We start from the raw sequence: 15,435 nt of genomic DNA on the forward strand, positions 1-15,435 counted from the left end.
ATTGAGTTTTATGCCTAAATTGAATCGAGGTTTTTTGAAATAAAAAATTCCAGTTTGGAGGAAAGATTTTAGGTGGATCTGAACCATGTAATCTGTTAATTTCAGACACATATTGTAGCACATAGTTCAAATTATTGTTGTCCATACTACTTGGTGCCAAATTTACATCACCGACAACAATACAAACAAAAGTACAAAACAACTCCTGAGCTCTCACTTTCCGGGAACAAAGTTTGTGGCGTAGTTCCAGGCATTGTTGGCGACTGGGTCGGCGAGGTGGTCGGCAAGGTTCTCCAACGGTCCCTTTCCGGTGACGATGGCCTGGACAAAGAATCCGAACATGGAGAACATGGCCAACCTTCCATTCTTGAGCTCCTTCACCTTGAGCTCGGCAAAGGCTTCTGGGTCGTCAGCAAGGCCCAAGGGGTCGAAGCTTCCGCCGGGGTAAAGGGGGTCGGTCACCTCTCCGAGGGGTCCGCCGGCGATTCTGTATCCCTCAACTGCTCCCATCAACACAACTTGGGTAGCCCAGATGGCCAAGATGCTCTGTGCATGGACCAAGCTAGGGTTTCCCAAGTAGTCGAGACCGCCCTCGCTGAAGATCTGGGCTCCTGCCTTGAACCACACAGCCTCACCGAACTTGACACCGTTGCGGGACAAGAGCTCGGGGAAAACGCATCCAAGAGCTCCAAGCATGGCCCATCTGGAGTGGATCACTTCGAGTTCACGGTTCTTGGCGAAGGTCTCTGGGTCGGCTGAGAGTCCAGCTGTGTCCCAGCCGTAGTCACCGGGGAACTCGCCCTTGAGGTAGCTTGGGGGCTCACCGGAGAATGGGCCCAAGTACTTGACTCTGTCAGGGCCATACCAAGGGCTGCCAGAGGAAACTTGTTTGGTAGCAGTTTTCCTCATGGACACTCTTCCGTTTCCGAAAAGCTCGGTGGCTCCCGGGGAAAGTTGTACGGCTTTTCCGGCGAAGGTTGGGGAAGAGAGAGCCATGGAAGCAGCCATTGCAAAACTAATGTGATTCAAGTAGAAGGAAAAAACAGTTGAGGGAAGAGAGGATGATGGGTGGTTGTGACTGACTTCATGGCTTATATAGATCAGTGCCCTTATCCTAGAAAATCAACATCTTAATTCTCATTGGTTGTGAGATTTTGATGGTCGATTTTCCTTGTCTAGTTGGCACCCTCTACCACCAGTACCAACAGTCGTTGGATTATACAGTTTGGAATTTGAGACCTTAGTGACCGGAAATTCGAGTTTTAGTTTGTGCGAATGAGAAATCGAAGTCCTCGATTTATGTGACGAGGTAGGCCATCATTAGAAGTTAATAAAATCATCAGATTCAATTTCAATGGTCTAGATTAGCTGATTGATTTGTAGTGGATCTCTATTCAGTGTTTGAATAATCTAAAGACAATAATTAATGCATGGGCACCACTAGTTTGTCCAATCCAGCATTGCCAATTTTTCCAATTGGATAAGCTTTCTGTGCTTGGAGATGGTAGAGGATTTCCTCTGTAGGACCAAACCCTAATTCTACCATGCAAATGTACACCTACGTGTTTCCAAATTCTGAACCTCTCAGAATATTGCTGCATTGCTAGCCATGAATGAATGAAGCAACTTCCAATGGCTGCCAATCAACTAGCCAAATTAATAAGAAAATAAAAAATAAAAACTAGTCAAATTATATGTTTCTACAGCCAGGTGCAGAATTTTCACGATAACCCTTTGTTCTGAAATCATGTTTCGTACTTTAATAGGAGACAACTTCACATTGTATGTATTTTTTTTCAAAATAAGATCTCACATCGATCGGTCATAGACTCATATTAGATAAAATAATATATAAACATATGTGAGTTTTCACTTGTAATATCAACGAAATCATTTGTGATAAAACTCATACCTAATAATAAGTGATTAAACTAAGACAATATCAATAACATTAAATGAATATCGACCGGCCAGACTCTCAAAAAAAAAATACCGTTAGTTTTGGTATAATGGCTTGCATCCAAAGTTTAATCTGGTTCGTGAAAAAAAGTTGGGAAGTGGACCAAGATTATCACAAAGATTTTTTCTTCTTCTGCAGAGATATTTTTCTCTCACACCCTCTGCCTACCGCTCGATTTTTCATTAACCTTTTTCTGAAGGATGAAAATTAATTACCATATAATCAACCCTAACATATTCGACAGACGTTGATAAGGCATTCTCACGACGCCCATCTGTAGCACTCCAGCGATATTAATTACTTTTTTTTTACAATTTTATTTTACCATAATTCATATTATATCTTATCGAACGCACCAACGTACCAATTTTTTTTCAATGTGATCAAAATATGAGTTAGTAAACTACGTGTTTTTATACAAGTGATTAAATATTTGTATAAAAAATTAAGAATTTAAAAGATGCAACTTTTCATTATATATAACGCATAATATACTACCCGTCCGTGTTTCAGAAAGTAAAAAATTTCTCCAACGTACCAGCTTGTAGATTTTTTTCAAGATTGTTAGGGAGAGTGTCAGTGGCACATTGGTTATAAGCCAGGGATTGAATTTGAGGACGTGGTGGATTACAGAGACAGACATGTGGCAAACGAAAACAAGAGAAAAATCTTGGCAGTCCAATGAGATTAAAGCTTTAGATAGCATAAGATAAATGGCTTCGATAGCAGACGCACCATAAATACGTACCAAATTAACTTCACCAACCATCAGTCACCACTCTCAAACTTCAACCATCGATCAAGCCTCAATTCTCTCTCTCAACCATGGCTGCTTCCACAATGGCTCTCTCCTCCCCAACCTTCGCCGGCAAAGCCGTGCAACTTTCCCCGGGAGCCACTGAGCTTTTCGGAAACGGAAGAGTTTCCATGAGGAAAACTGCTACCAAACAAGTTTCCTCTGGCAGCCCTTGGTACGGCCCTGACAGAGTCAAATACTTGGGCCCATTCTCCGGTGAGCCCCCAAGCTACCTCAAGGGCGAGTTCCCCGGTGACTACGGCTGGGACACCGCTGGACTCTCAGCCGACCCAGAGACCTTCGCCAAGAACCGTGAGCTTGAGGTGATCCACTCCAGATGGGCCATGCTCGGAGCTCTTGGATGCGTTTTCCCTGAGCTCTTGTCCCGCAACGGTGTCAAGTTCGGTGAGGCTGTGTGGTTCAAGGCCGGAGCCCAGATCTTCAGCGAGGGCGGTCTCGACTACTTGGGAAACCCTAGCTTGGTCCATGCACAGAGCATCTTGGCCATCTGGGCTACACAAGTTGTGTTGATGGGAGCAGTTGAGGGATACAGAATCGCCGGCGGACCCCTCGGAGAGGTGACCGACCCCCTTTACCCCGGCGGAAGCTTCGACCCCTTGGGCCTTGCTGACGACCCAGAAGCCTTTGCCGAGCTCAAGGTGAAGGAGCTCAAGAATGGAAGGTTGGCCATGTTCTCCATGTTCGGATTCTTTGTCCAGGCCATCGTCACCGGAAAGGGACCATTGGAGAATCTTGCCGACCACCTTGCAGACCCAGTAGCCAACAATGCCTGGAACTACGCCACAAACTTTGTACCCGGAAAGTGATTGAGAGTATGAGAAGTGTTGAAGAAATGTTGTGAATTCCTTTAATTGAGTGTGGATTTGAGTGGGGAAAATTTGTTCATGTTGTAGATTGGTGGGCGAACCCTAGTGCATAAAAATGTGAATTATCTATTTATGTGATGCTGAATTTTGAATGGAGTAAATTTCAACATTTGTCAATTTATCTGCCGTTTGTTTATTTGGAGGATATTCTAAACTAATTTAAGTTACAACGTTCGAGCAAATGCGGTTTAAGTTACTAGTTGGCTATTACAATGTAACTTGCTCCTTACTCTTGTTTCCACCTGGATTAATGTAGTTTAAGATAACGCATGCTGCAATTATGTTTATGCATTATGGTGTGAGTTTCATTCCACTGATTTTCATCATCTTAACAATTTATTATCTAATTCACTAATGCTAATGTCCTTCTAAAAATGATGAAAAAGGTTAAAATATCCTCTTGGAAAAAAAATCTTACTGTACTGTTATTGTTAAGTGATTCGGAGCAGAGGGCACTGCGTAACGAATTTAGCTAGATAAGGGTAATTTTAAGGAGACTAAATTTGTAAATAAAATTTGCAAATTTAATGATGTGTCATCAATAAGAACGAACATATTTATCAACAATTAAGTAATAAAGTAATTATTAACTTCTATGTCCTTTAATTTTCAAAATTTTGTCTACCTCCCTAACATTACCATTTAATTAGTTGCGATTACATTTTTTCTATGGGTGTTGTCAGGGAGACTATATTTTTTAAACTACATTAAGTAGAGATAGATTCTTTAGTGTGCCAGGAATATAGCTCGCAATACAAAGTGACTTTACAATTGGTTATAGAAACTTAAAAATAATAATAATAATAATAATAATAATAATTAATCAATTGTACTATGACACTTCGAATTTCTGTCCGTGTTCCTGACATCCTAAAATTTTTCGAAACCCGCTGCTGGTGTGGAAGTCAGACTTGTGGTTAGGAGGAGACTGAAATACCTCTGTAAGTATTTTTGGCCTCCAAAAAGAGTGGATAACCGTGACTTGCCACCAGATGTATTTGAGAGATGATATAAAGGTTAGTTACAAATTGCAGTCTGCCTAGCAATTTATTTATTTATTTATTTTTATCGGTACTATATAAGCTATCAAGTACAAACCCTCTGAAACACAAGTCAAACATGAAAGATGGACGGTCACCAGCGTCTCTGCACTCCAATTTCTTCTCCTCCCTGAAACAGGTTCATCTATTTCTCTGTTTCCCAGATTTTTTAAATTAATTTATGGATTTAGTTTAGTGTGTTTCTTGGTCTTGAATTTATTTTTATTTTCTTGGTATTTAATTCCATAGGTTGAGAAGAGACTGAAATTAGACAACCCAGAAAAAAAATCCAGTATTTCACCATCACCATTGTTACAAAGCAACAAGCTTTTAACAGAAGAGGAATCACTAAGCTCACCATTATATCTCCCCTTTGACCAGTCCAATAACAACAACAATCAGAGCTTAAACGCATTGCAAGAGAGTGGTGAACCTCCAGAAGCATTCCTCTCATGCTCCCTACTTTTCCCACCAACCCAACAAAACCCACCTCAAACGAGTGCCCTGCATCAACCCGAAACCATCAATGACACCGAAAATTATGCAACCGGCGATATTGGAGAGTTAATTGAACTCTTGGGTTTGTCTAATTGTGAAGGAGGAGAGGAAGAAAGGGGTGATTGTTGTGGTGGTGGTTCTTGTCGTTGTCAAGGCGGGTTTTATGAGAAGATTGTTGGGGTGAAGGGGCCGAAGTGTGGGAAAGAAATGGAGAGGTTGGAGGGTTGGATTAAGTGCTTTATGAATGGTGGTGGGGAGGGGAGTATTGAACCTTTCAGGTTGGCACATTTGCTTTTGGGAAAAGCTGCTTTTGTTTCTGATGGTGCTGATCATGGTTTTGGAGGCTTGGAATTCCCTTCGACTGTTGGGGATTTTTTGGTCAAAGATCCTCCCCCAACAGATTGATCAAGGCACCGAAACTTTACTCTCTATCTTATTCTCTGTCTTTAACTGTAAAAATTCCTGCATAAATCTAAATTTCTTAGCATAAAGTAATGTAATTCGTTTTTCCTAACTGTTGTTTACATGTATTCATAATTTTATGGTTTATGCAACAATTAAGTGAAAGATCCAATCTTTCTTCATCAAATTCGGTTGTTTTTCAATCTTTCAACCCAATTTTTATTGGCAAATGTTCTTTTGGCATCCAAGTGACTGCCATACTTCAAATGGAATTTAATACATCAGAGTTCGATTCTACAAAACATTGTGAAACTTGAATATGTCTGTGGAACATATAAGAAATTTATACGTTTCATTGCACAATAACTATTGCACGATGAGACAACGTTATTCTTCCTATCTTCCATCGCTGAAACTGATTCAACATTTATTGAACTGTGAAATATAATCACCATGGTGGTTGTACTATGTTTCCCTTTTCAGCTTCAGAAGGGCGGTCAACACCTCATTCATGTTAGGTCGGTTGTCAGGATCCGGGTTAGTGCAAAGCAAGGCTATCTTAAGTAGCTCTTCTGCAATTTTCTCCCCTTCCGTTGAGATATTTGAAGCTAGCATAGGGTCCAGAACTTGAAGAAGTGTCTTTCTTCCATTTGCAACGGCTTTCTCCACAAGTTGAGACAAGCTCACTGGCAGCCCATTCTCTTCCATAAGTCCTGTTGGTCTTTTCTTTGTCAGCAGCTCCATCACTATTATACCAAAGCTGAATAAGTCGACCTTAGTTGTGATTTTCCTCATATATGCAAATTCTGCAGATGCATGTTTTAAGCTGGTGAGTACCATGGAAAGCGATAACATTGTATTTTGAGACATATTAAAGTTGGAATTTAGAGCAAGACTAAAAAAAGGAGAAAGAGAGATGAATGTATTTGCTTTGAATATTAGTTTCAGAAATTGAAAAGAAAAGTCCGGTGTAAGTTGTTTCCAACCGATTGACTGCATATTTGCATGAACACTATCAGCATATAAAATATAAGCAATGGAGATGAGTTATAACTTTCATTGTTTAAGGTTGGAATTTAGGGCAAGACTAAAAAAGGTCACCTGGTGCCAGGTAGCCAATTGTTCCTTGGAAAGCTGATGCTGAGGAAAGGCTACTCCCGTCCTGGAGATGAACACCCAACATTCTAGCCGTCCCGAAATCACTCACATGGGCCACCCAGTCATCATCCAACAATATGTTAGAAGGCTTCAAGTCACAATGAACAATCGGAAAATCATAACCCGAATGCAGGTAATCCAATCCGCTTGCTATCGAAATTAAAATGTTGGTTCTCTCAGATAATGTGCATTTCCAATTATTCAACTCATCTTCATGTATAATGCTGTCCAGGTTCCCGTTCTTCATGTACGTCAGGACCAAGGCCTTTAACTTCATGCTCTCCCATGCATAACCGAGTACCTTCACCAAATTCCTATGCCGTAGTTGGGACAGTGTCTTGATTTCTCTATTGAAGCATTTATCAGACTCGACAGAGAACTGGTACTGCAGATTCAATCTCTTTATGGCTACCATCTGCCCGTCTTCTAGTTCACCCTTGTACACAGTGCTCAAATTGCTTGCACCTATAATATTATCTTTGCTGAAGGAACCGGTGGCATTTTCTAAATCCTTTTGATCAAACCTCTTGAGGGTCAATGCTGAAGCATACTCATATTCTGGATCCTCAAGCTTTTCTGGTCTACGTGAGTTGGTGAAGCGGCGGAGGATGTGAATACTGAGCACTAGAACCAGAAGTAGAGAAGCAGATCCAAGCACCAACAGGATAAACTTGGTTTTCTTGGACAGCCGGTGTGAACTTTTCTTGCATATCTTGAGAAATTTGTTACCACAGAGATCTGGGTTCCCCATCAAGCTGGACACATTCATTTTTTTGAATATTCCACTGTCTGGAACATGGCCTTGAAGTCGATTGAAAGAGACATTTAAGTGCTTCAAGCTGGAAAGATTGGCAAAGTTCTCAGGGATAATGCCCCTCAGATGATTTTGAGAAAGGTCAAGGGAACTAAGATGCTTCAGATTTGATAACTTTTCCGGGATTTCACCATCTAAGTTGTTCCTTGAAAGATTCAAGCTTGTGAGGATGTCCATCTGAGCAAAAGCTTCAACTGGAATTGAACCAGAAAGTTTGTTCCCCGATAGATCAAAAGAGAACAAGTTCTTGCAGCCTTCTATTGTTCTGGGAATGATTCCAGAGAGATTATTGTTGGAAATGTCAATGGCTTGTACCATTTCCAACTTACCAAGCTCATCCGGAATGGTGCCATCCAAGAAATTGTATGAGAAGTTCAGATATATCTGCAGGCTTCTCATGCTTGAGACCACTGATCCAGGAATGGATCCCGAGAGATGGTTGTGAGAGAGATCCAGGGTTGTCAGCCGATTAAGGTGAGCCATGCTTTTTGGAATGGAACCATTGAGCATATTATGCCCGAGGTTTAAGTATGAAAGCAACTCAAGTTTTGACACAGAATCTGGAATTGGACCCTTCAGTTTATTGTGTTGCAACTGAAGATTGGTTAGCTGTTTCAGTTTAAAAATTTCCTCAGGTATGGCTCCTTCTAAAGCATTGTCGTGCAGGGAAAGGCCTTGGAGCTGAGAGAGCTTAGATAACTGTGGTGGAACTGGACCCGAAAAGCTATTCTCAGCGAGTGAAAGGAGGATAAGTTGGCTTAATTGGCCAATTTCTGGTGGAATTGGCCCGACAAATGAATTTGAGACGGCATTAAAAAGCCTGAGATTTGAGAGTTTTCCAATTCCTGGTTTCAGCAAACCGCTAAAGTTGTTCATGGCCAAATCTAGAGTTTTTAGGCTTGTACAATTGAAGAGGTCATCTGGGATTTCTCCATACAGTTTATTTGATCCAAACGAAAGGAAAGTAAGATTTGGTAACTGCCCCAGCCCCTGTGGAATTTTTCCTGTTATTCTGTTGTAAGCTAAGCTTATAACTAAAAGATGTGTACAATTGGTGATACTTGATGGAATGGATCCCTCAAGAAAGTTGCTGTTCATGGTCAGGTTTTTCAGATTATAAAGCAACCCGATATTTGATGGAAGCTCCCCGGTTAGGAAATTGATGCCCATTGACAAATATGTTAGATTTGTCAGGCTTGTCAAGGATGAAGGGATCTCACCGGTGAACTTGTTGGAATGCAGGGTCAGCACTTGCAATGATCTTAAAGATTCAATCTCGGCTGGTATTGTTCCGGTTAACTCATTCTGTGAAAGTCCTAAATGGGTTAAGGACGTCAACTGAAAAATGGAAAGTGGGATTGTGGAATTTAGCCTATTGTTGTACAATCTCAATGTTTCTAGGTTGAGCAAATCTCCAAGTTCAGAAGGAATGCCTCCGGTGAACTGATTGTCATAGAGTTCAAGATTAACAAGCTTCTTACAACGACCTAGTGCACTAGGGATATTCCCGAAAAAGGAATTCTCAAGCAAGAGAAGCATTTCTAAATTTGACAAATTCCCTAGCTCTCTGGGCATTACACCTGACAACTGGTTTTGACTTAAATCTAGAGCTTTCAAAACTCTCAACCTACCAATGGAAGCAGGTATTGAGCCTACCAAGTTGTTGCGATACACCGCGAAGAACTGAAGATTAACAAGATTTCCTATGTTTGATGGGATTTTTCCGGTGAGATTATTAGAATTGGCACCAAACTGTGACAGGTTTTTGCAGTTGCAAATGCTCTCCGGGATGCTTCCAGTTAAAGAGTTATCACCTAAATCTAATGCCTGAAGATTTCCAAGGTTGCCTAGCTCTGGCGGAATTGGACCCAAAAGAGCATTTTGATACAAAATAAGTTCAGAGAGTTGGGAGCAAAGCCCCAGCTCAGCTGGAATATGTCCAGTGAATGAATTTAAAGTTAAATCAAGAACCTGGAGGCCTGAGATGTTTCCGAGGAATGGTGATATCTGACCGCTGAGCTGCTTGTCATACATGGAAATCGAAATGACACGATTTGTGGAAGGGCCACAGGCAACACCAGACCAATTGCAGTGATGATTTGCCTCTGTCCAGTCTGCAAGTGCTCCATTGGGGTCAGCATCGATGGATTTCTTGAATTCATGCAAGGCCTCAACTTCAACCTCCAAGCTTGGCTGAGCCGAAAGAACAGTAAGTAGAGCAGAACAGAGTAAGACTATGACCAAACTCAATCTCTGAGACACCATTTTTGTATAAGATAAGCTTTCAAGTGAGGATAATGCCTTTTATACACAAGCTTTTCGACTAATCAGTGCCCCCCACAATTAATTAAGTGAACTTTGTTAAACTACATATGATCAAAGGAAGTACAATTTGACTTTGAAGTTTGAACTCAACCCAGTTGGACCAAACCCTACCACCAACCTCTCTACTTGTACACTCAGAAAGTATATAAATCCGAAAAGGCTAGCTGCCTACCCACGTGTTTACTTATCAGGAAGTATATATATCCGGAAAGGCTAGCTCACTACTACGCAAAATCTGAGATATTTCGCATGTTTACTTATCTGGAATTAACATTCGAATTATTACATATTTACTAGCACATGAGGGTCATAATTATTTTGATTCTTGACTCTCCACGTGTTTACCAACATATTTGAAATATTAAGTATATGGATTCTACAGTATAAACCGTAATTCATTACCTGAGTAAACATGGCCAAAATTTACCGACTTTCTAAATTCACGATTTCCTTTGTTTCAAGTAAGGAAACACGTGAAACTTTCATACCAAATTAAGTTTGACAAATCTGGTTGACAGTATTCCCCTTTCGTTCTGGCACTCGAATACAAGACTATAGGGCCTCTTGTGATTGGGACTCTACTGGGAGTCTGAATTCCCAGTTCTATAAACTGAGCAGATTATGGTTCTGACGCGGTTTCGACCAAACACCGTGTGCGCATTGCGCACAACTAGCATATAAAAGCCAAAGTAATGAGTTGGATTTCTATGCCTAATTAGAAGTTGCGTTTTATTAATTGGTTGGTGAATTGGTGTGCTGAAAAGATTAGTACAAGTACATATGCAGTCACGGACGGTGGATTTAAGCCTAGCTGAAGCAAGTGATGGTTGGATTATTGAAGATTGAGATTCCCTCAAGATTTGTTAAGGAGGTTAATTAAGCCTGCATGTTGCAAAATGTACTGTTTGTTATACAAGTCATAGTCCTAGGTACTCTAATTTACGAGAAGAGATTGAAACTCGGATGCAAATGGTAGAAGCACTGTCCTGACCAACCAATACTGATGGGCCAAATAGTGATTATTCGACTAGAGGAGTACATTTTTTCCAAACATCCTCATCACTAGAAGAACCAAACCAATCAATTTGCCAATATAAAAACAGCAACCAGCGTCTTTCATGTCAATCCTCTCCTCCAGCAACTCTGCAGAACAAGGTAGAGCTAATCCTATAGTGGATGATATGCAATCCCTCCTGCTCACGGTTCTGTCCCAAGTAAATCAGCATCCACAACTTCAACCACTGCATGATCTCGAATTAAAGAATTTGCAATCCATTGCTTTAAATTCATTTCGCCAACAAACATCTCATCCGTTGGCCTCCAATTTATAAATAACATCAGACACACACATATGTCATCACAGTAACAACTCAAAGTTTTATTGTTTCTCTGTGATCACTAGAGGCGTAACCACCTGTTCTTGCTACTGGTTGCAGTGCGTGCAGGCTATCCCAACTGTATACATGCCACAGTTCCAAAAAAGGAACACAAATTCGGATGCTTTCCCATCTTTTTCCACCGACTCTCCAAATCTGCTCAGATTCTCTTTATAAATGAGATAGCTTGAAGCCTGGAACAAGTAATTAATTTCACGTATCAACATAATCCTAAGCATTATCTAAGATTGCACTAGTTTTAAAGGAAAAAGGGCAAAACCTCATGAAAAATTGGACCCTTGGGTTCTTGTAATATCTAGTAACCGATAAAAACAGCTGTATGACCAAGAAAAAAAGCAAAGAAACTGTGCCGCAGGTGGCCTCAAATTAAGTACTGTCATGCCAAACTTCCTGCAATCTGGACTAAGTGGAGCACATCATATTGTAACTTATACAAGTAACTCATCTCCCCTCTATATGAATTCCATCACAGAGTTAGACTAGCTCACATAGTACAGCAAAAACGGCTGAGTTAGCTCTGCCATGTCCTATTTTTTTCTATTCTTCTTCTGTTCTTCTCAGGTAAGATCGAGATTCTTCCATTTGATCTTAAGCGGCAAAAGTAGTTTTTCCTTTTTATTTTCATAACTCTATGCAGCATCTTACATTTGTAAACTTTCCCCTTTTCCTATAATTTTCATAAAGCTACATTTTCGTCGCTGTATTTTCAATTGCAATGAATTTGGTCCATGCTCCAACCTTTTTCCAGTTTGAGTACATCCGTCAACTTCTATTGATTTCTTGTATGAAATCCGTCAAAATTACCTCCGATCTACAAAGAATTAACGGAGTTGACTGATGAGTCCATATTATATCATATATTTTACCCTAATCTTATTATTAATTTATTGGTTATTTTGGTAGAATTTTGATACTTTGTTATATATTTCCAATGTAGGACATTCGACTTCCTCTGGAGCAAAAAGTGAATAAACGGATGAATTTTGGAGTGATTCTAATTAGAGGATGTTAATGAGTCTTTCAAGATGATTGTATCAAAATTCCATATTTTTCTACCAGACCGTTTGACCGTGGCGATGAAATTAAGGCCCAGCGCGCAACTTTCTTAGATTGATGTTTCTGGACGTTTTGGGCATTTTGAAGGTCAATATGGCATATTTTGAGGAAGATTCCTTCTGATGATTTGTAGGAGACGTCTCAAGCTTTGAAAAAAGACCTTTTGGGATCAAATCGGAGTTGATTTGGTTGGTCAAAAATCCAATTATCTGAGAAGTCCGAATTTCAGTTCAAATAGGAAACCTTTTATTTCCTAATTATCTTATTCTATTATGTTTCCTAGTTTTTAGGAGACCTTTTCTAGTAAGGATTTTACTTTGTATTAGTATAAATAAGATATTTAGCCATTAGGGTTAAATAGAACATACGTGGAGAATTTAGCTAGGCTTTGACGCTTTGTATTTTCAAGGTGTTTTCTATCTTTTTCTATTTCAATATGATTCCTTGTGTTTTATGATTCTTTGTAACTAATTTTCGTTTGATAGGGCGATGCCTTGAGCTTTAGTACGAATATATAGTTTTTATTTAATTGCTTCTGATTATACATGTATGCTTTGAATTATTAATCAATGTGCTTTAAATTGTCTCTATATCTTAATGCTTAGCTACCATTAGGATGTTTAGATAAGTAATCGGATGCAATTCTGTCGGAATGCCACCGGGGAATTGAGTATTGCTTCTAGTGATTGATAGTTGTAATTTCACCTAGGGCGAATGCAACGTCTTAGGCGTTGCATGGTTTTTCAAAGGGTTTTCACAAAACTTAATGAGTCATGTATGTTTATATTTGATCTGAATGCCACAGACGAATTGCATATTTGATATACATTCTAACTTGAATGCCACAAGTAGAATATGCATAAAGAAAACCTAATCCTCAAAGTTGCATGTGTAATTCATAAGTAATTGGTAAATCTACACAGAATTGTTAAGGGGACGGCGGAACCCTAGGCTTTTACAATTTGGTTTTCAAAACGTTCTCTTTTGTTTTCTTTACTTTGTCAATTTATATAATTGTTTAATTTAAAATTCGTTTTTAATATTATATGTCATAAAATCAACCTCTTCCAAACTTTGTTTTCAAATAATTAATTAAGATTTGGTATTTACATAAATTATTCATTCAATTCATGCGGAAACGACCATGCTTGGGCCGTTTATACTACAACTATATTGTTCTCTTGCAAGTATTTTATGTATTTTTATCCCTACTTTTGTAGGTAGTAAAAATATCTATCAATGACGAATACCAAATTGGATGTAACTGAAAATAAAAGGACGAAAGTGCGACTTTGTGAAGGGACTAAAAAGGTGTTTTGGCCAAACTAATAATTATAATCCTCTCTCGCCAAAATAGCCTAATTATATATAATCCATGACTTCAGTATTCTTGCATGAGAGATTTCAATGCTGGTGAATGCACAGGTAAGCCAGCATGAAAACCATATTTTCATAACAATGAACAAATTCTTAGATTAATTTAATTAGAATATAATTAATCTGCATGGTGTGTGGCAAATCCTGCAGCACAACAAGAAACCCTAGATTCAGCAGCGGATTATGCATGCAGTTACGTAGACTGGAGCCCAACGGTGAAAGAAGGCTTTTGCTTTTATCCAGATACACCAGTGCACCATTCCTCATAAGCGATGAATCCTTGCTACCAAAAGATGAGAAGAAACCAATGGAATTGCAATTTTACCAATACTGGTCTCATTTCCTTGACAGATAAAAGTAGGCCATTTCAATTTCACATTATTTAATATAGACAAATATAAATAGTTTAGTTTGTTTCAATTTTAGAACTTTCTTTCCAACAAAACATTTTGGGGCTATACCATTTTTACAGATTAATTACTAGGCCAGCTGAGTATTTGTGAGTGGTATGTGTCCATAATAATTTTTGCATTTGGACACTTTCAACTCCTCTGTTTGACATACTATAAAACCCAAAAAGATTAAGAATGCATAAAGAAAAATTTATTAAAACCTCAAAAATTAAAATTTATGCGCGCATATCAAACTGTGATTGACATGTAAGTAAGAAGTGCCCAGTATTTTCCATTACATTCATTGCAAAATATTTGTTTAACTTCATTTTTGTGCTTTCCTATCCCTTATTATTTGGCAGGAGGATCAGGACCTCCACTGCCACAGAAAAAGGAGGTAATTAATCAAAGTCTAATTTCTCCCTCCCAAAAACATAACTCGTTTAATCCAAAATCTCAAATCGATGAAATCATTCAGATCAGTCGAAGATGTTTTTTTTGGTGTGTGGCTAAGCCAGGAATCCCAGACTCTGCATTGCAAGAAATCGTAGACTTCAGTTGTGGAATATCGAAAGATTGCAGCAAGATACAAAAGCATGGTTCATGTTTTTGGCCAAATACACTGATAAGCCATGCCTCAATTGCCATGAATTTACTATAAGGCCGACGGATACTACAACTGCGACTTCAATGGCGCTGGCCTCGTCGTCGTGACGAATCCAAGTAAGCCAATTTGTTTACTATAACACACTGCATAATCTAATATTTTTGTTTTCCTTTACCTCACTGCTATGATTCTAACAAAATTTGCTTGTTATATATATATTGCAGGTTTTGGTGATTGCGTCTATATCTGATAGTAACATACTGTTTGTCTATTAGTTTACTCTGCGAAGCTTGAGCTTAGTTGAAGTGTTGAAATCCAGAGGCAGAGATAGTTATGCTTAAACTTGGCTAGAATATGCAATTTCGTTAAAGTATGATGACTTTGTCACTTTCTCTTGGCTTGTATTTGTGATGTATTGCTTGACGGTTGATATTTATATGTAATGAGATTCGGTTGGAGTCAACTTAGTAATAAACACTGAGAAAAAAAGAAGAAGGAAATAAGTAATACAAAATCAAAATAAAGAATTAAACGAAGAAAGTACTGTATTTAAAGTCTAGTAATGTGTTCAAGTGGCTTGTTTTATTCACTCATGTGCATGAAGTTCTGTGTGCAATTTTCCTTTCAGGCTCATTCCCACTGTTGCTTTTATATATATAAAAAAAAAAAAAAATTTAAAAAAAAATTTAGCAATGATTAATGAGAGTTAAAATTTCAAATTTCCAT

At 39.0% G+C, this 15,435-nt stretch overlaps 4 protein-coding genes and 1 pseudogene across 4 annotated transcripts; 3 read left to right on the forward strand and 2 right to left on the reverse strand.

The window, feature by feature from the left end:
- Positions 1-122: 122 nt before the first annotated feature.
- LOC137724482 (chlorophyll a-b binding protein of LHCII type I, chloroplastic-like) lies at positions 123-1,073 on the reverse strand. The gene has a single exon (XM_068463221.1). The coding sequence runs from the start codon at positions 1,006-1,008 to the stop codon at positions 214-216; it is 795 nt and encodes a 264-aa protein (XP_068319322.1). The 5' UTR covers positions 1,009-1,073; the 3' UTR covers positions 123-213.
- A 1,644-nt stretch (positions 1,074-2,717) lies between these two features.
- Positions 2,718-3,755, forward strand: LOC137724484 (chlorophyll a-b binding protein 3, chloroplastic-like). Its single transcript, XM_068463223.1, has one exon. The coding sequence runs from the start codon at positions 2,786-2,788 to the stop codon at positions 3,581-3,583; it is 798 nt and encodes a 265-aa protein (XP_068319324.1). The 5' UTR covers positions 2,718-2,785; the 3' UTR covers positions 3,584-3,755.
- A 1,007-nt stretch (positions 3,756-4,762) lies between these two features.
- Positions 4,763-5,719, forward strand: LOC137723749 (uncharacterized). The gene is made up of 2 exons (XM_068462943.1): positions 4,763-4,822; positions 4,933-5,719. Exons 1-2 carry the CDS (start codon positions 4,763-4,765, stop codon positions 5,584-5,586), a joined length of 714 nt encoding a protein of 237 aa, XP_068319044.1. The 3' UTR covers positions 5,587-5,719.
- Positions 5,720-5,803: 84 nt separating this feature from the next.
- Positions 5,804-10,238, reverse strand: LOC137726741 (LRR receptor-like serine/threonine-protein kinase FLS2). Its single transcript, XM_068465692.1, has 2 exons — positions 6,685-10,238; positions 5,804-6,389 (listed from the first exon to the last, which is right to left on the reverse strand). Exons 1-2 carry the CDS (start codon positions 9,818-9,820, stop codon positions 6,049-6,051), a joined length of 3,477 nt encoding a protein of 1,158 aa, XP_068321793.1. The 5' UTR covers positions 9,821-10,238; the 3' UTR covers positions 5,804-6,048.
- A 3,334-nt stretch (positions 10,239-13,572) lies between these two features.
- LOC137724581 (uncharacterized) lies at positions 13,573-14,959 on the forward strand (annotated as a pseudogene).
- The last annotated feature ends 476 nt before the right edge of the window (positions 14,960-15,435 follow it).

Source organism: Pyrus communis, chromosome 2 (genome assembly GCF_963583255.1).
Source record: "Pyrus communis chromosome 2, drPyrComm1.1, whole genome shotgun sequence".
NCBI classification, from domain to species: Eukaryota; Viridiplantae; Streptophyta; class Magnoliopsida; order Rosales; family Rosaceae; genus Pyrus; species Pyrus communis.